This window comes from Psilocybe cubensis, chromosome 7 (genome assembly GCF_017499595.1).
Source record: "Psilocybe cubensis strain MGC-MH-2018 chromosome 7, whole genome shotgun sequence".
Taxonomy (NCBI): Eukaryota; Fungi; Basidiomycota; class Agaricomycetes; order Agaricales; family Agrocybaceae; genus Psilocybe; species Psilocybe cubensis.
In genome coordinates this window covers 402,237-421,294 of record NC_063005.1, presented here as the reverse complement: position 1 = coordinate 421,294, position 19,058 = coordinate 402,237, and the positions used below count along the sequence as shown (strand labels likewise).

The window sequence follows — 19,058 nt, the reverse complement described above, 5'->3', positions numbered from 1 at the left end:
TGCCAGAGAGTCCGTTATATAACCGCGTTGTACTTCATTCGCCTATACTGTACGAGATGATTACGATCCGAATGATATTTCCATCTACAGGCGAAATGCGTGGTTGCTACAAGGATATAGGAAAGCTTTGAAAGTACATTAAAGCGGCTACATAACGAGTCCGAGTCCGTGTGAGTGGGTTAAAGTAAGATATGTATGTACATAAAGCAAGGGGTGCAGAGCTTCGTTCAGAAGCTCGCGTCGCGCCGCTGAGGGTGTGTGAGTTAAATCGAGTCCATGCAGGTAGATGAGAAGCGGGAAAGAAGAACGGGGTCGTCGGAGGCGCTGGCGCAGTCCGTCTGAAATCCCATTCCGTAAGATGTATCGTAAAAAAACCGAACGAAGATCCGATGAATAAACGAATGGAAGAGAAAAGAACGACAAAGACTATTATGTCCTATGCCATAACGGTTGGCATGAAGGAATAAGTCGAAACTAATAATCAACATTTGTCCGTGAGAGTAGGGGTGGGAGTGAAAGCGAAGCGAGGGGAGGGATAATCATAGCATGAAGGGGAGCGGAATACGAACGGAATTGGCCGTTCGATCATCAGAGCAGGAAAGCTGCGAGAAGCGGTACGAAGAGACCGAGCCAGGATGATGATACGAGGCCAACGGCAGCTCCTGTTTTGGAGGCTCCAGAATCTGGTGTGCCCGATGTCGTTGAACCTGGCTTGGAAGTACCGGAGGTTGAACCATTGTTGGCGGAACCAGTATTTGTAGGTTTGTTCCCGTTGATAATGATATCAGCAGCGACCTCAGCAAGAGCGTATGTGGGCGTCATCAACTAAGGGAAGTAAAAAAAAAACAAGACGGTCAACAACACATTCTTTTTCAAATCGAACTGGAGATATACGTACGTGTGCGGAGAAGGTGACAGGGAAGACAGACGCGTCGACAACGCGGACGTTCGATAGCCCATATACCTTCAGTTTGGCATCAACGACACCGCCCTGGTCCTTGGGAAGCATAGCGCATCCTCCAGCAGGGTGGTACTCAGTGCCGACGGCACCCCGCAGGAAATTTTCAATGTCCTCATCTGAGTTGACATCAGCACCAGGTCTCACTTCACCAGCCAGCGAGTCACTGAGAGGGGCTTGCTGGGCGATCTCGCGGACGAGTCTGATAGCCTGGCGCATCACCGTGATATCGGCGGGGTGGGAGAAGTACTGAGGATCAATGAGGGGAGGATCGTATACGGATGGGGAGGTGATGTAGACGCGTCCGCGACTAGAATTACTTCAGAATATTTTACAAGAGAATGTAAACACAATGGCGTACCTGAGGGGTTGTTGGAGTCCAACCTGGATGTTCACAACGCCTGGTGAGTTGATGCTGAAGAGGATCTCGATCAATCCGGTAGTCGGGTAGGTGTTGCTGGCGACCGTCTTGTAAACGGTCTTATACCCTTCAACGACAGGGGAGTATTGACTGGGGACAAGAGTCGAAGCGGAAGAATCCAAGGCGCCGTTGATTCCATCCAGGAACGCGGCGAAGTTAGCGTCGCCATTGAAAAGGCGGGAACCATTGACATAGGCGATACCGCTGTTCACGAAGGAGTTGAACTCGACTGATTGCTGGTAGAACAAGACAGATACAGTTTAGACCAAGTAGCGGTGAAAAAGGATGACTCTTACAGAGAATGAGGTGCCAGAAGTCTTGATTGAACCTTGGGTGTCTACGGTAGCTGTGAAAGCAACACCAGTAGACTAAACTCGCGGTAAGTCTGGCGAAGAGTTGACAAAAAGTTCTGAAACATACCAAGTGATCTGACAAGTGCTGCCCGACGCCAGGGAGTTCGTTTTGTACTGGTACCTTGGCACCGTCCAAGACATCCTTCGGCCCCACACCGCTCAACAGGAGAACATGCGGACTTCCGTACGTCCCTCCACAAAGGATGGCCTCTTTGTTCACATTGACGGACAAGACAGGGGTTCCCGCTCCGGTGGAGAATTGCACGGCACTTGCTACGCGGTCTCCCTCAACTACATTATCGGCAAAGACGATCTTTTCCACAGTCGCATCGGTGATGATGTGCAGATTCGAGCGAGGTGGGAGGGGATCGATATAGGCCGATTTGGAATACGAACGGGTCCAGTTTGACGGGTTCTCTGCAGTCAAGGCGAACATTCCGCCGAGATTGTTTCCAGAGTATGTGTCGGGGGACGTTGGGATCCCCGCACCTGCGAGGGAGGGCAACCACGTGCTGGAGATGGGCACCATGCTATGAAACATGCATCGTCAAACACAGCGTAGAATTAAACGGAAGGGAATGGCCGACATACTAAGCAGGGTATGTTGCGTGGACTTTTCCGCTTGTTCCATGGCTAGCCGGGTCGTACTTCATCCCCGCGACACTTTGGACGTCGGGGAGCGGGGGCGTGAAAATTTCGAATTCTTTCAGAGCAGGGAAGAAATTGTCCCAGTTCCAAGTTTCCGCGGCCGTCTTGTCGTTAGGGGCGATGAGGGTACTCCAGGCGTCTACCTCGCTCTTCGCAGGCCGCACGAGGTACATACCATTCACGGCTGAGGATCCTCCAAGAACCTAAAAAAATTTGTCAACTGACATTTGCAATTGAAATAGATTCGCGACGTACTTTTCCTCGAGGCAACGCTAGATTCCTGTTCCCGGCATTCGGTTGAGGTACCGTCTTATACACCCAATCATAAGGTGCAGACCCTAGCAAAGAATCATAGTACGTCGAAGATGGTACATCTTGGGGAAATCAATGAGATTGTAAAGCAGAGATATAAGGCACTGATCACGTACTGAGTTTGGTCGGAACTGCATCTCCATTGGGTCCAGCTTCCAGCACAAGAACAGTTTTCGACGAGTCTTCAGAGAGTCGTGAGGCGAGCACCAGGCCAGCCAGTCCACCTCCTATAATCACATAGTCATAAGAAGAGGAACGTTGGTCTGGCGTCACGTAGTTTCGTTTGTGGAAATTGCGGTTAAAATGAGAGTGAGGTTCATGCGCAGGGGATGCATGGACGAGACTTGAAAGAGAAATAGATGAAAGACACAACACAAGAGTTCCCAGAGATAACATGGCTCGTTAACCAGGGAAAACCTGTATTACTTTTCGTCAGAGTGGTGGGTAGAGAGTGGTGGTTGAAGAAAGAAATTATTGGAATTACGCCGAGGGGTACTGGAGTATACTTATGGAGGGGCGACTCCACTCGCTTGGCACCAAAAAGAATTTCATATGGACAAGCATGACTGATCCATGACAACGGCTACGGACGCCATTAAAGGCTGGAAGTCTTGAGTTAGGCCCAAGGTTGGTCCAAGGGGATCCAGGACTACCTAGTACATGAAGAGGGGATCGATGCCCGTTCGAGACTTGAAACCTTCCCAGAGCTGCATGCGAGTGGTATAATTAGGCACTACATGATGTAGACATTGACATTTAACCATTTCGATGTTATTTTTGTGAAGGACAGCGTTGTTGATAAAAGTCTGAAGAAAAGTTCGAGTCGGGGCCCAGGTCAAGCGTGCAACTGACTCATCCATCAGGAAGTTTATTTTAGGAACAAGGGGGGGCCGGAAATTTAAAGGGGTTCTATGTGCCGAATTGCCGTGATAAGTAACTCCTATTATAATTTTAAAGATTATGTACTTAAGTTGTGATTTAATGGGTGCCGAATTATCGGCTCCTATCGGAGTTTAGATAGCCTTGCTTACTGAGTATAGCCATTTTCATGTCGATAGAAATGAGCAATTGGATTTGAGTAATTATAAAATTAAACTCGATAAATTTACACGGACAATGAATTTTACTGAGAGGAAATATAACTTGAAGACCGCAAAATCACGGAAACTAGTACTATCTCGATCAGGAAGATTCAAATATTTAAACAAAGTTGTAAATTACAGAACGTACACTCACCATCCTTGCTTGAAACTTTGCACAATACTAGTACAGCATATACACTCCTTTCATTTCAATTTTACGCCCGTAGCACAAACGGTTGAGGAACAGGCGCATTTCCGCGGCAGCAAGGACCCAAAATCATAGAGATTCAAATTTTTCGTCACACGTAGTCACGGTGCCGATTTCAAGCTCAGACGGCACACGTACAATCAGGGCGTTTTTGTATCTTCGTATACTGCACTTTTCAGTCTAAGAAAGAGTATAAACCAGTTATTAAACTTCCTAGTAGACACTATGTACATAGAAAAAAAAGGTTAAGACTACAAATGCTAGCATGTATGTTTAAAAGTAAATGTATGTAAAAGTTCCAAGAGTAGCATGTATAATAAGACAAATGTGCGTAAGTTGCATCGACGTAGGGGTGAAATTTTTTTATCTAAGTAAGTTGCCGTCAATTACACAGGACGCGACGCGTTTCAGACGGAGTTTAAACACATCAATGTGACTTTACAAGATGTCACTATTTCCATCGTTTGGCATCTGGAAAATCAAGGAACTGGATTTAGGAAATGAAACTTTGCAGACAGTAAGTTAATACTGTACTAAAGATGTGTACCAATTTCTGTGTTGATAGCATAAGTGGACAAGACAAAATTGGCATTTTATGCCATGTTAGCTTGATGGATGGCGGAAGATCATCAAGTTTAACACCTTTCCTAGCATCATTTTCATAATATTTTTGCATATTTATATACCTACGTACAATCTACACTTTACTATTTAAAAAGATTTGGGAAAAACTCTGTGTCAGGATGCAAGAAACGGGAATTTGAATCTGTAGGTCAGTTGATCACGTTAGTAATCCATACCAAAATTCTGCTCGTCGCAGCCCTTTATGGCCAGTTAATAGCATAGTTTGGAAGTGTTATATTAAACAGGGAAGCGACGGGAACATTTTGCGCAATATATCACGGGCACAGGCGCGCGTCAGCGCGAAACTTTTAGATTTTCGAGTCGTTTCACGCGATACTTTCCGAACTGTACGTTTGCAATGATGCGTAGCTACTCGCAAGTCGCTTTGAGTCATTTTCCTGAAGGTTGGATGTAAAAACAAGCAGAGTGAATATCTCCCTCTTTTCTTCATTTTTGTGTCAATTTCCAACCATTAATCAAGGTGTCAGAATGAACCACCAATTTGAGTAAAAATCAAACTGTAAAAAATGCTCGTATAATAGATGGAAGACAAAATAGTAAATACAAGAGGTTCTTCCTTCTGAAGATGACAACTTAGATCCTAATCTGTGACTAGAATAAGAAACAACCACACCTATATCATATATTACATGATCCTTCTTGATAATTCTTCCATTCATATTCTTCCACCATTTTCTTCTTTTATAAACACAACATTGCACGATAATAAACAGATTCAAAAAAGAAATGCAGCATAATTACCTGTCTGATTTAACTAGAAATCAGTCCTATATTTTGATTTTGGCCTTGGTATATAAAAGATTGATTAATGATTTCTAGATAACCCAGGTAGATAATTACGCTACTAGTTCATGACCTGACTAAGAAAGTTGCAGCGTGTTTTTTTACTTTAACTGGAAGAATTCCTCTTGAATTCCTCGTATTTTGTCTTCCGGTTAACACACGAGCATTTCCTAAGTACAGTTCGAGTGGAAATGAAACTGGAGTTCATTCCGACATCTTAATCTGGTACTTAATCTGTACAAAGTTTATCTTCTGTTGAAAATATAATAGAATATTCTACGTTCAGTTCCACTTTGACTATCTGCTTGCTATCAGTATCTGCTCAATATACCGGCCTTTCATAGAAGTGAGTCTCATATTTGTAAACTATTGACTTGTACAGGTCTGCAAGTACAGCTAGTGTCAACTAGATACATCCTTCTGCTGCTTCAATAGTCTCTTTTATCGCCGCCCAACTGTCGAATAAGGTTTTTATCCCAATGATCTCTACTATTTCCACCCAATCCCTCCCACTCAGCGAACACAAGCCATTGGCAAGGTAGCACTCCGAATGTGAGTCAAATGCCTTCTGTTTTAAAGCATCACATCTCTTGTTGTTATTAGATCCTGTATCAGTGGATTCACGGGCAGATTTTGTATCACTGTGGTCCAGCTCGCCAGGTTTGCGGTTGTCGGCCTCAGACTCCGTCGCGTCAGGAACAAGAACACGCTGCAAGCACTGCATCGTGTCCATCATCCACTTCTGGCCAGCTGGGGAAAGCTTGTCCTGTCCTGCTACAAATTTTTCGCAATATTTCTCCCCGTATCCCAGAGGGTAACCTTTGGGCCCGCAATGGAACTTGGATTCGAGGCATTCTCTGTAAAAGTCGCATTGTCCCCGGGGTGGATCTGAGCATAGGTTCAAGCTGATCTCTTTCCCTGAAAGCTGTCCTGATACACGGGTACTGCCCTGTGCCTGATTTCCGCCTCCTATATCATTTACATCAAAGGCGTTTTGTGGCTGGCCATGTCCAGCTCCACTCTCGCCCTTGACGTACGTCTGTTTGCCTTGCAGAGCCTGTAGCGTTTCGGTCTCGCAAGATATCACTATGACAGCCAATATCAGGGGCAGTATGATGTATCTGGTTCAACTGTTGCGTCATGACCACCGACGTATTGCTGACTGCTTTACTCACCTCGCGATGAAACTTGGCATTGAGTGGAAGAGATGGTCACTGGGCGGTGGCAACGATGTTTGTTAATTTTGTCAAACACTCGCGGCTGACGTGGGATATTGGCGTGAGACACTTTCTATTAAAATCGTTCGTCTACTGTCTTCTGAAGCTATAAAGCACGCAACCTTGGATCACATCCTGGAGGCTAACAGGCGACTATCGCCATTACAGGCTAAATTTTAATGTCAGCCAAGACTGATATATTTTATTGTGGCAGTAAGAGGCGCTGTTCATTGCCAACGTTCATTTCTTGAGCGGGGAGAAACCTCGCCCAATCACTTCGAAGGTACTCGTTTTATTACACAAAGGTTTTCAAAGTACTAATATCTCATGCACCGAACAACTATACTGGACCAGGTACCAGTCGTGCGTTTCAATAGCAAGCATTAATTTGTAGAATTCTCTGAAAACGAATGGTACATCATATCCTCTGCAAAATAATTCAAGGCAAGCTAATCCTAATGGCTTCTTAAACGCGTTTGAATTTCGCAGAGCGCATGTTTTCATCGCGCTCTTGAACCACGTCACTACGATAAAAGTCAGTACAAGGTTAACGAGTAACAGTACATGGACGTACTCCTCCTCTGCTCGGCGCATAATGCCAACCCTGCCCCCAGCCTGTCCTGCACCCGAGACAAGGCTTCCAACCTGTCCACTGCCCTCTTGAACCACGTCACTGCGATAAAAGTCAGTACAAGGTTAACGAGTAACAGTGCATGGACGTACTCCTCCTCTGCTCGGCGCATAATGCCAACCCTTCCCCCAACCTGTCCTGCACCCGAGACAAGGCTTCCAACTTGTCCACTGCCTGGTGCTGCATCCTGTACCAGATCGGACCCACTGCGATCGCACAATATATAGGTCAGAATACACACGCTTTATACTGGTTAAGAGTTATGAACGTACACTTCAGCAGCACGGGGGCCGATGTCAAGTGTACCTGCAGCATTACCTGCACCATTTACAAGGCCACCAAGGTTTAGATTGCCAGCGAGTTGACCGGCCGCCTGAGCGAGATTGCTGCAATAAAACAACATCATTTAGTGTTAAACGTGCGTTCACAGTTCGAGTTAATGAACGAGGCATACCCCAAAATTTGTGCAGAAGCGCCAAGCGCCATAGCTGCGATGATTATGACGGTGATGGATCGCATTTGTGGGTACTTTGGTGTTTAAATAGGGATGTTGAGCTGAGATGGGGTAAGATACAACTGCCGTTGGATGCTTCATTTTCCCAGCCTTTTATACCTGCGATCTCCCAGCAGGAGCTATTTTTTTGCTTGCCCGTGCAATACCGTTGTTCGCCATTAATCGCATGAACATCCCACTAAATCAAAGCAGGAAAAACATGCCATTTCTTAGGCTCGATTCCGAGAGGCTAACATCGAACAGATGCTCCTCAATCTTTGATGGATCCCATGATAGTTATGGAGAAGGGCATTAGGTATCAGTCATGAATTTGGCTAAGCTCAACACTAGACTTCCAACTAGACAGAATATGAGCAAATGATAGCAATGCTAATTATAGAGTTTATAGTGGTACCGTGAAAGAAAAGAGCAAAGTCGAAAGTGATGCGAAGAGAACTTTGACGCCATTGCTCTGCTGCAAGTACGCCACTCAGCGTATGATGGATCCAAGAAGCAAACGTTGGGCCTTGATCATCATCGAGTCACTAGCAAGAAAATACCAGTTAGGGGCCGAGGTCATGCCAGTTTATAGAAACTGCATCAGAATGTAATTCATGATGTTATCCAGAAGAAAAGAATGGCGAAACAGACCAACAGAGCTATGGCGTCATTTCCATCAGAAAGCAATTCAGCCTGAAAGAAATGGACACGAATTGCCCTATTGGCACAGATAGATAACAAAATGCAACGGGTCCGACTAGTTGAGGGAAAATTGGCGGGGTGGAGAAACTTTCATCACATCCCGTCCTCATCTCAAAAATCTAAGAAGCGAGGTTATCAAGAAATGTACACCAAGTCATAAATATAAAGTAACCAACTAGTGTATATATGGATGTATGTATAGCATAGAACGAAGACAACGACGGGCAGTATAATTAATTGCATATCATTGCAATCTATATAATCAACGAAAGTAGTAGACAAATAATGAGAAACGGCAGGGCGGAAAGCAAGCGTGCAAGCAAGTCAGTAATGTAAAATATGTAAAGTATAACTACAAGTGGGGGCTGAAGCTCCGAGGGTGGGTAAGGATAAATACATGTCGGGTGTCTAATGTCGGGCAGTGAACAGTAGGGGTGGGAGGCTTCATATGTCGGTGATGCGTTATTAAGTGATGGGCGTGCAAGTAGCACCTAATGCAGCTGAGTGTCTGAGGTAGGCGAATGGTATACAGCCACTGCAGATTGCAGCTTCCATGGCCGTTCGTACTCCCGTTGTACGCAGCGTGGATGCAGGTGCAGATGGACTGAAGATTATTGATCCCATAGGCGACAGCGATAGATATAACGCCTAACCAGAGCTAATGGGTACTTTTTAGAGTGAGATGGGCCTAGTTGTACATGGTAGATTCGGGGAAAATGCAAGGTCGTAGGGGTATGATTATGAGCGAGTGGGGATAGTCAATATGATGTGCAGATAGCATGGAGCGTGCAGGGTGCAAGGTGGAAGATAGAAACACGCAAACGTAGACCGGCAATACCAGTGTGTCAGCCTCGGCACATGCGGGAAGGTATCACGGATGGTGTAAAATTGGCGGAGTCATCAGTGTTTGGTGCTCCAGCTGATGAGGCCCTCATAGATGAAGAACATAACCGCTGCGTTGGGCACAACACGCATCAAGTGCGCACTCAGCCCACTGTACAGTGTCCGCGCGCCTTCTTCCGCAATAACGAGCCGCAGAGTCTGCCAAAGCCCAGTATACTTGATCACGCCGTTGACACTTGGCTGCCGAAGCCGCGTCCGCAGAACCTAACCGCGCATTGTGAGTATGGCAAGAAGATAGGATGCAGCAGAAAAAATACACACCTCATGCGGATAAGTGATGAGACTGGCTACCATCTTCGCCGTCCCCGCGCTGCCCAGCATACCTGCCCATTGCGAAACCGGACCATGCCCATCCAAATTCGCGTTCAGCTTCTTCAATCGTTCATACAATACCCATTGAATGGTGCCCTCCGTCACGCCTAGATAGCTCGCACTCAGTCCCTTGTAAAACCCTCGAATCCCTTCCTCTCGGAAAATTTTCGTGATACATAGCCAGCTGCCCCCGAGAACCTTCTTGTCGCCCTGCGCGAGTTGTAGACGGGTCTTGACGACCCAGATGGGGTTCGTTGCTGTGCCAGTAGCGATGCCTGCCACGGCGGCAGCGGAGAGATGCACCCAGCTGTTTTCCTGCCCATTGTTGAACTTGTCGGCGATGATGCGTTTCCCGTTGCCGTATGTGAAAAAGTTGATGGAGCGCGCAGGGATAACACCAACGAGCGTAGGTCCTAAACCCTTAAACAGGGCGCGAAAGGACTCTTCGCGGTAGATGTCCCTGTATTACACCAGCGTCAGTAACAGTGAGCGGGTGGGGCATGTAGAGATAACAACGACACGTGAACGTACCGAATAATGTAACCCGTTTCGACAAAGTGGAACAACAGATTTGTCGGCCGTGGCGCGCCCATCACAACGCTGCCAGACCCACCGACCACACCTATCGCTGGGTGCTTCTGGCGGAACAGGTCTGACTGCAGTCGCGTTTTGACGACGTCAAAAGGACTCGTCACGATAGCGCCGCACATTCCGCCAAGACTACCGAATGCATCAAGTAAGTAGTCCTTCACACAATACAGAAACGCGTCCACACGTACCCTCCAGCCACGAAATGCAACCACGGACTGGGTTTGCTAACTTCCTTCGCAATCGCCGCTCGTGAAGGCGTTGAAGACATCGTGTTTGAAGAGTATTGAATGGGTCAAATTATGGTTTAGAGATGATATATATCCTCAGACGCCGAGTCCCGGTCAAATATCGGTGAAGAGGAAGTATAAATGGACTTTCGACTTGTGGAGGAGAGGGGAATACGAAAGCCGTGGCGCTTGTCACATCCAAGGGAGAGAGGAAAGCATTTCGAATTTTTTGCTCCTCACGTGATGTATGCCAAAATAACACTAAACATAGGGGCCCCGCATTTGGTGCGTGCGGTCTAAAAAGACCTTCGTGCTCAAAATAAGCGCCGCCTTCTTAAACTTGGGGCGTATAAAATTTATCTACGTTTATGAACATAGACCACTATATGAATGATTTTTTGTGATCTAGTGTAGATTTTGTCGTTTTTACTATGCATAGTCTTCATCAAAGTATTCTCAGATAGCCATCAAGCTAGGTTCGAATCTCTAGTGAATGCAATTTGCATAGTACTAAAATTCTGGACGGGTAGGACGAATTTTGTGGTTAATGGCAATCCATCATATTTCAAAGAAAAGAAAAGCCGTAGAGGATTTTAAGACCGCTGTTGTTGGTAAATACATCATATTTTAATGTAACACCAATTCAGGCCGAGGCAGTATGTTATAGCTTTCCAAACCAGACATACCTTCTTCGAAGCAGTGTCTGGTAGCTGACATTCACTAGCTTCAAATCGATAAGAGGGTTGCTGAATTTAGCTTTGTGAAGATATCTCTCCTCGTTCGTATGCTGAAGAATTCGTACACCTTGCTTATATGGGGAAAGTATTGCCACTGGCACCACTGTTCTGGTCGGGAATTGTTCGATATATACTACTACATGTCCACTTTTGAATATTCTCACAACTAGGTGAGAGGCCCTTTTTACGCTGGTGAGGCTTCCATTATCTCGCCGGCGAATTTTGTAACATACGACTGGTAAGCCTGTGCACAAAACGCCATAGATTAGATCTTTCTGGTGCCGATGGCGCAGATTTAGATGCACTTCGTGGGAGGATGACTACGATTCTGAATATAGCATCAAATTCCACACTGACTGAGGCTTCAGTGCATCAAACATAATTTTTAGTATAAAACAATTCCGTGTGTAAGATGGTCATTAAAAGAAGTGGTTGAATGAGAATATTAAGTTTGACCTTCCTGAGTTCATCTGCAGGCACTTTCGTTGACTGACATTTTGAAAATCTCTTGAACAAAGATCAGGCATTATCATAGCTCAGGGTACATACACACATCTACTCATTGCAATTCTCAAGCATGATTAGATTGACAACAAGGCTTGAGAATCACTATAGCATGAACATTTTTATTCTCACACTTACAAAATGCATCGTGCGGCGGAGAACCGAGGGATAACCAATGGAAAACGTATATCTTAGCGGTATCACCCAGTCGTTGGCGTGGCCGGTATACTGAAGCGCCGGAGGTAACAAATGTACACAAGTATTACTCCCACGTCATAAGTATAACGTTATTAATACAGCAGCCGGGACTTGCTATTGAACAATGAACACTACAACCGGGGTTATCAAGGAAAGTCTTCTCTTATCACTCTGAATCTGGATCGCCCATTACAGTGGCCATCCCACACAAAGAATGTACACCGCTCACGGATGTTCTGTGTCACTGTAAACAAGGGAGATGTGTATTCAATTTGGATATTCCAACTCATCGGATGGCGGATCGCAAAAATAATCAAATTAGTTCATTATATTATCTGTCCATTGTCCATTGTCCATTGACATTCTCATATATAGATAGGGGATTAATATGTTACTATAGTTGAGACCTATCATCATTAGAGAAGCAGTCATAGATATGGGGTAAGGCAGGAAAGAGAGGCAAGGAAAATGATGGCGCATAGTCCAAATATACTTGAAGGACCACGCAATGCGACACTGGAGCTATTCGGGACTACAGAGCCATCTGCCTTGTACGAAGTAGATTTGAGAAGTTCTGCTGCTTGCTCTGCCACCCCATAAGTAGCGGAGGCGAGCTAAAAGGTAAAAGGTAAAAGGCAAATTAGTGAAACAATGGGGGCATCACGTTGATTCGATATAACTCACATGGGCCGCGAACTCGAAAGGGAAAATCGATGAATCCACAACGCGAACGTTTACTATGGTCAATTTAGCAATGGCCTTCACGGGAAAAAATAGGTTGCCTCGTACATAAACCATAAACCCTCAAGTCGGCATCCACAACACCGCCTTGCGCCATAGGGAGCATAGCACAGCTTCCAGTAGGATGGTATTGCGTACTCGCCGCTCCCTGGACCAACCAAGCTTCGATTTGTTCGTCAGTCTGAACGTCTGGACCGGGAGCCAGCTCCTGACCCAAAACGTCTCCGAATGCTGCGCCGACAGAACGTACAAATCTGACACCTTGACGCATCAAGGTAAGATCTGCTGGATGCGAATAGTACTGAGGATCAATGATAATTGGGTCAAAGGGGTTGGAGGAGTTGATATAGGTTCGTCCAGTACTGAAGTTTTGTGAGTTCATGCACTAGATAACATGTACAAAAATTGACATACCTAAAAGGGTGTTGAAGAGCTGCTTGAATTGAAACAGTTCCGGGAGAAATGAGACTCATTAACATTTCGAGCTGGGCAACGTCGGGAAGGAATTTGTTGGCTGTCGTCTCATAAATTGCCTTGTAGCCTTCGACAACTTCAGGATATATGCTGGGGACGAGGGTTTTCGACGACTCTTCCATGGCATCGATAATTTGTTTTTGGAATACCGGAACGGGATCAGGACCGCCGAACAATGCCGTCACATTGACGAAGGCCACGGCGTCATTAATAAATGAAAGGAATTCGGCTGTTCTCTGAAAAAGTGACGTTGCATCCAGTATTAAGCACAGGACATATCATTTGTGATTATAATTGAACCATACCGAGAAATCCGACCCAGAGTCCTTGATATTACCAGCAGTCTCTTGAGGTGTTTCCCAAACCACGCCTGCGGTCTAGATTCCGATGAGTGGTGCCGAGCGACTCTGAAAAGAAAACGACACTCTACCAAATGATCCTGCAAATGTTGCCCAACGCCCGGGAGTGTGACCCTGACGTCGATGTTTGCAGCCTCCAAAACATCCCTTGGGCCTACACCGCTGTGCAACAGAACCTTTGGGGTTCCAAGGGGCCCGCCCGAAAGGATCACTTCCTTCTTCACATCAACCCTCGAGATAGGTGTCTGAGGATCCTTGGCGAACTCTACACCAGTAACCTGGATGCCTCTGCTATTGGATGAATCGCCGTAACGAAGGCGGAGTACCGTGGCATCGGGGAGAATGTGTAGATTGGGACGAGGCGGCAAGGGATCAATATACGCAGAGCGGGAGTAAGAGCGTGTCCAGTTGGATGGGTTAATTGAAGATGGAGCGATGAACCCCCCTAGAGTGATGCCTCCGTTTGGATTAGTTAGGGTAGGGACACCGACTTGTTCGAGGGATGAAGTCCAATTATTATTAATGCCTATCATGCTAATGGAGTAGATTTGGGTCAGTAACAAAACAAAATAAACCAAGGATATGCTGACAATGCAGGGTAAGTAACTTGCATAGGTCCTCCTGATCCATGGGTTGATGCATCATAGGAGATGTTGGTATACGAAAGTAGTTCCTCGGTCGGGGGTGTGAAGTTCTCCGCTTTCTTCATGAACTTGAATAGGTTGTCCCAGCCCCACCTCTTTTTGTCGTCATTTATAATGGCTTGCCATGCATCAACCTCAACTTTCGCAGGTCTAACTAAATACATGGCGTTCATGGCGGAAGACCCACCCAGGATCTGCTGAAAGGTTAACGAAGACCGAATCTTTAGCATATCACACAGACCTTGCCGCGGGGCCATCCTACAGAGCGATTGTTCATGTGCGTTTGAGGTGTAGTAACGTACAACCAATCATACTCTGTCCCGACAATAGAAGAATAGTACGCTCCCGAAGGTGAGTCTATTCAAAATCAACCAAGTTGACATACTGCAAAATGAAAGACAAGGCACAACGTACTGATCCCTTCTATTACATCATCGCCTGAATGTCCTGCCTCGAGAACAAGCACAGTGGTTGAAGAGTCTTCCGAAAGGCGAGACGCTACCACCAGGCCAGCGAGCCCCCCTCCGACGATGATATAGTCGTATGTGGATCGAAGGTCCGTATCAGTTATCACCGCTCGGGAATGTAGATGCCGCAGGGTTGGCGTTAGTTGGGCATACCCGCAGCCGCAAAATGCAGCCAGAATAAGAGATTGATACCTCATCTCTCTGCCTCACAGGTTTGGTTAAAGAACGTAGAGTGTTGTAGGGGTATACGAAAGGTGGAGACGTTGGAAGTAAACGGGAAAGAAAAATGACGGAGTGAGCTTGGCCCACAGCCATATATGCATGGTGACTGCGATCAATGTCGTAAAACACCAAGGTCAAGAAACTGAAGAACAGTCGGAAGGCTAGGCCGGCGTTGCTTGAACAGTGGTCAAGGAACTTGGCACTGGAGTCGGAGACTGACCTATTCCCTTGGCACATAATAGACCTCGGAGTTACATTCAGGAGGACAAAGGGATAATTCGATTCGATGAGGATATTCCAGATTATTGAGAGTTTTAGCGCTCGTCAAGCGCCTGTAGTAAAAGGAGGTAAAGGATGTCCCAGGGATGTCCTAGGATGAGCGTGGACGAGGCATTTCCATTATTATTTCAATTGTTAATAAGTGTGTATATTACGTATTACCCTGCCTAGATATTATGCAATATTTGCTAAATGTAAAAATTAAATAAATAATTTGCACATGTTATGATGTTCTTCTCTCCGTACCCAGTGGTCCTTCAGCTTCAACCCTTCCCTTCTATAAGTTCTGAGTACACAGAAAACGTTTAAGATACGATTTACCAATCGATTTATGTCGTTCGGTATTCCGCCTCTTTTTGGAGAGCGTTGGCATTATAAACATGAGCCTTTGGGCAGTGCGCGACAAATCGACACCTCAAGTCCGCTGATCACGCTGCAAGAATCGGTCCACCTTGGAGATGGATATAGATGGTGTGTAAAATTTTTGAAGTGTCTATTACTACCACGTAAAGTATGTGGTATACTGAAATCTCAGTCATAAACAGTAAACGAAATTGGCCGCTCGATGAGCCTCACTTGGGGCCAGGCCTGACGCCATCGACACATAACTGTCTGGCCTAACGAGAATGAAGACCCCAGAAAGCTGCGCATTCGAAGTTATACCAAGTTTCTCATAGACGTCTTCGTCATCTGTACGTATGCAATAACAACTGCCAAGGATCAGGAGTTAGAAAGTTTTAGGAATGTTGACACAGGATTGTTCACCTTCTCCATGATCGGGCAATAAAAGCAGGTATATCCGTCCAAATCACCTCCGCCTTGTCGTTCCTAACAATCGTGTAGATATCTATACGGAGGCCTTCGCGTGAATCAATCTCTTTCATCGAAATAGACTCGCTCAACGCCTTTGCGAAGATCGACAGCCGTGATTTCGACTGTGGCGACGATATGTCTCCTGGGAACACAAGCATCTTGAACGTTCCATCTGAAATTAGCAGGTCATGAATGTTACGATCGGCCCAATCCGCTAGGCGTGTTATTGGTGATGAAAGGATGCGTTCTCCTGGGACGATATGTCCAATTGCGGTGGCTGGTTGAACTGTCAAAGATGACGACGCATAGCTAATCCCTATTCCGCTGCAACAAATATCAGGATAACGAAACCTTTCGCGAAATAGATCAAGCACATGCCTGGTAAACATGTTCTGTTTGTGAAGACGCCTAGGACCTCGTAAGTTAATGTTATCGGCCTATCATTTGTTACCGACCTTTGGTATTCTGCAGCAGGTGCCCCTTCCAAAGATTGCGAAATCTCCCGGTCAAAATATATCAGATCCAGTGCATAGGCCCTCCTCTCAGTTTCATACGTTCGAAGAAGCGAGGGACCTGCCCATCCACGCAATACATAGGCCAATTTCCACGCTGTATTTTTACCGATTCATATTAAATTCAATGACAAGTGGTCTGGAAGGAAGTAACTCGCCTAGGTTATGAGAATCTCCCATAGATGCATTGGCACCTTGTCCGGCCTTCGGCGAGTGGGTGTGGCAAGCATCACCAACAATGAAGATGCGATTCTTGAAGGAAAATGTGGAAGCAATCTTCTGGGCTGCTGGAATTGCGGGTAAGTACACATCTTTGATGATAAATTTAACAAAATTAAAACCGACTAGAGAAAATCGTATGCCAGAAAACGTGGGTGAATTCAATTCTATACGGAGAAAGGCCTTCTTTAACTCTCTATAGTTGTGTCAGCTTTCTCGAATGGTGCATTTAGAACACTCACTAATAATATCTTCTGGCGAATCTCTCCTTCTTCAAGATTGGACTTATCCAGCTCTCCATCCACGTCGCGTGGAATGCTGTCTTCAGCCGAGAGCTGTACATATATTCGAACCTTATCACCTTCCCGGGGAATTATCTTGAGTTCAAAAAAGACAGTTATCGATTTTATTGATTGTGAACAATAGAGACACATACGATAATCGCTCCTGAAGCAGCTTGGATAACGCACTTGAATCGGTAGTCGGGGAGATCGGTGTCAACCAGTACGTCTACCACTCCCCATACATCCTCTGTTTTGAGCCTATTTAATGATATTTTTCAACAGTATGCTGTCGATAGAACATACCAGTCTGTTCACCTTCCATATCTATACCAAGTGACCTTCTTACCCACGACGATGCACCTTTGGCACTCTTATTATGGATCATTTTCTGGGAGAACATTGAGTTTCTCACCATCTGCGCCTATAACATATTTGGCATTGACGATTTCCACTCGTCCCTGGGCTTCTGAGTCCTGGTTACAGGTACATGCATTATAATACCTGTTTGTGTTGTTCTCCTGCGCCTGATGTCTGACCCTCCCAGTGTGGTATTGACAGCAATTACTCGGATGTTCGATTACCACCTATCCAAGAATTTTAATACCACTGGAACGGTGACATTGTCATTTGATATACCTTGATGGGATACCCCTTAACAGAGAGCGCCGAATCGACATCTGGGGCGACATGGACAGATGTGGGCCAACACGGTTGTGTAACTTGTACGCCTGCCTCATCTGCATTTTCGCGGAGTGTTCCTTCAATGTCATTTATTGATGCGGCGATCTCGTACTGGTATCGGCAAGGGACTACTATGCTGCTAGAAGGACGCAGTCGAGACAGCCCACCACCGTTCGAGACAGTTTCGTACGCAACCTGATATATTTTCTTCAGTTGGACTGGAGTCACGAAGCGGGTTTAGTGGCTTACCATAGCTCGAACGCAGACTCCCTTGGCACGAATTTTGCTGAGCATGCCATAGCTTTTCCAAATTTCCAAAGTACGGGGTTGTAAGCCATCCGCGTTTCCGTACTGCGAACCTTGGACTCTGATGCAATTATTGATCAGTTATCCAGCCAAGCATTGTTCTGCACGAACCTGCGTTCAATTACTCTAACTTGGATTCCAAGACGACCAAGGGCTTGGGCGATCATCAAGCCGCTCGGACCTGCGCCAACAACGAGCACATCACAATGCGAATATTGCACTGGCCTGGTGTCGCCGTGGTTAAGCGCCCTGCCGGTGGACCTAAGATCATCGATGGTACTTGGAGACATGCTGTTATTGTTGATGCACTTGCAACACGCTGTATGTAAATCATTCAACGTCAACTCTTATATCCCCCAAATACAGGTCTTAGTATCAGTAGAGTCATGTCCTAGTAAGTTTGTAAGTGTCACAATTCCTTGTGGATGTCTGTCAATAGGTTCATCTCTGTGTGAAGCAAGTGCGACACCGTTTCTTGGGTCAACCTGTAGTCGGATGTTGTTGGCGACTTCGGCTTTTCAACGTAATACCCACGCAATAATACACGCGAGCATGCGGTCGACGGCAGTTAATTTTCAATTGCAGGGAACTTGACTGAGCTTCTGCGAATAACTGGCATGACTTTGTATTCGATAAGCATCACAAGTTTTGTCTCGGACCGGGTCAATTGCTGATTGACAGCCTGATTAGAACCAGGGTTCGTACATCTACTGTTGTCGTTCGACTCCCACCACGCTTACAGCAAAAAAGTGATGCTATTGTGATTAGAAAACCACCGATTCGAACTTTATATCTCTCACAGTTATAATTAAACGAGAGAAAACGCAAAAGTTTGTCGAGGCACCACTGGATCTTGATACTCACTCAAAGGGTGCATCATGATTGCTAGAATAGTAGTTATAAATCGTTGGGAATCGAACGACCACCGTGAGTAAAAGGTGTGGCAAACCGATTCATATTGCTGATTTTATTCCTATCAATCGGAGTCGGATCGTATGGCGAACAAAGTCAGAAACCTAGTGAGGACGCCCGGGGTTCCAACGCTCGTTTAAGGCAAAAGGATTTTTCCAAATGTGGGAGGAGGTTAGAAGGAACGGCGGGGTAAGTATAAGGGTTGAGCCCTCTTTGTTTT

At 45.8% G+C, this 19,058-nt stretch overlaps 6 protein-coding genes across 6 annotated transcripts; all 6 read right to left on the bottom strand.

Annotated features, from left to right (window-relative positions):
- Nucleotides 1-588: 588 nt before the first annotated feature.
- Nucleotides 589-3,088, bottom strand: JR316_0007673 (GMC oxidoreductase family protein Mala s 12; the record flags this gene model as incomplete). The annotated part of the gene is made up of 7 exons (XM_047893404.1): nt 589-825; nt 899-1,268; nt 1,320-1,615; nt 1,800-2,262; nt 2,324-2,583; nt 2,636-2,754; nt 2,809-3,088. The coding sequence occupies 7 exons, from the start codon at nt 3,086-3,088 to the stop codon at nt 589-591; spliced, it is 2,025 nt and encodes a 674-aa protein (XP_047746719.1).
- A 2,728-nt stretch (nt 3,089-5,816) lies between these two features.
- Nucleotides 5,817-6,605, bottom strand: JR316_0007672 (uncharacterized protein; the record flags this gene model as incomplete). The annotated part of the gene is made up of 2 exons (XM_047893403.1): nt 5,817-6,531; nt 6,586-6,605. 2 exons carry the CDS (start codon nt 6,603-6,605, stop codon nt 5,817-5,819), a joined length of 735 nt encoding a protein of 244 aa, XP_047746718.1.
- A 488-nt stretch (nt 6,606-7,093) lies between these two features.
- JR316_0007671 (uncharacterized protein) lies at nt 7,094-7,744 on the bottom strand (the record flags this gene model as incomplete). Its single annotated transcript, XM_047893402.1, has 5 exons — nt 7,094-7,151; nt 7,202-7,300; nt 7,351-7,464; nt 7,531-7,644; nt 7,713-7,744. The coding sequence occupies 5 exons, from the start codon at nt 7,742-7,744 to the stop codon at nt 7,094-7,096; spliced, it is 417 nt and encodes a 138-aa protein (XP_047746717.1).
- A 1,609-nt stretch (nt 7,745-9,353) lies between these two features.
- JR316_0007670 (Mitochondrial carrier protein RIM2) lies at nt 9,354-10,527 on the bottom strand (the record flags this gene model as incomplete). The annotated part of the gene is made up of 4 exons (XM_047893401.1): nt 9,354-9,560; nt 9,618-10,128; nt 10,200-10,388; nt 10,448-10,527. 4 exons carry the CDS (start codon nt 10,525-10,527, stop codon nt 9,354-9,356), a joined length of 987 nt encoding a protein of 328 aa, XP_047746716.1.
- A 1,826-nt stretch (nt 10,528-12,353) lies between these two features.
- On the bottom strand, nt 12,354-14,807 carry JR316_0007669 (GMC oxidoreductase family protein Mala s 12; the record flags this gene model as incomplete). The annotated part of the gene is made up of 9 exons (XM_047893400.1): nt 12,354-12,539; nt 12,610-12,662; nt 12,715-13,028; nt 13,081-13,376; nt 13,446-13,517; nt 13,571-14,033; nt 14,090-14,337; nt 14,385-14,500; nt 14,558-14,807. 9 exons carry the CDS (start codon nt 14,805-14,807, stop codon nt 12,354-12,356), a joined length of 1,998 nt encoding a protein of 665 aa, XP_047746715.1.
- A 1,065-nt stretch (nt 14,808-15,872) lies between these two features.
- Nucleotides 15,873-18,216, bottom strand: JR316_0007668 (Phenol hydroxylase; the record flags this gene model as incomplete). The annotated part of the gene is made up of 9 exons (XM_047893399.1): nt 15,873-16,248; nt 16,546-16,688; nt 16,898-17,032; nt 17,092-17,186; nt 17,243-17,299; nt 17,352-17,523; nt 17,576-17,815; nt 17,870-17,987; nt 18,038-18,216. The coding sequence occupies 9 exons, from the start codon at nt 18,214-18,216 to the stop codon at nt 15,873-15,875; spliced, it is 1,515 nt and encodes a 504-aa protein (XP_047746714.1).
- Nucleotides 18,217-19,058: the final 842 nt, after the last annotated feature.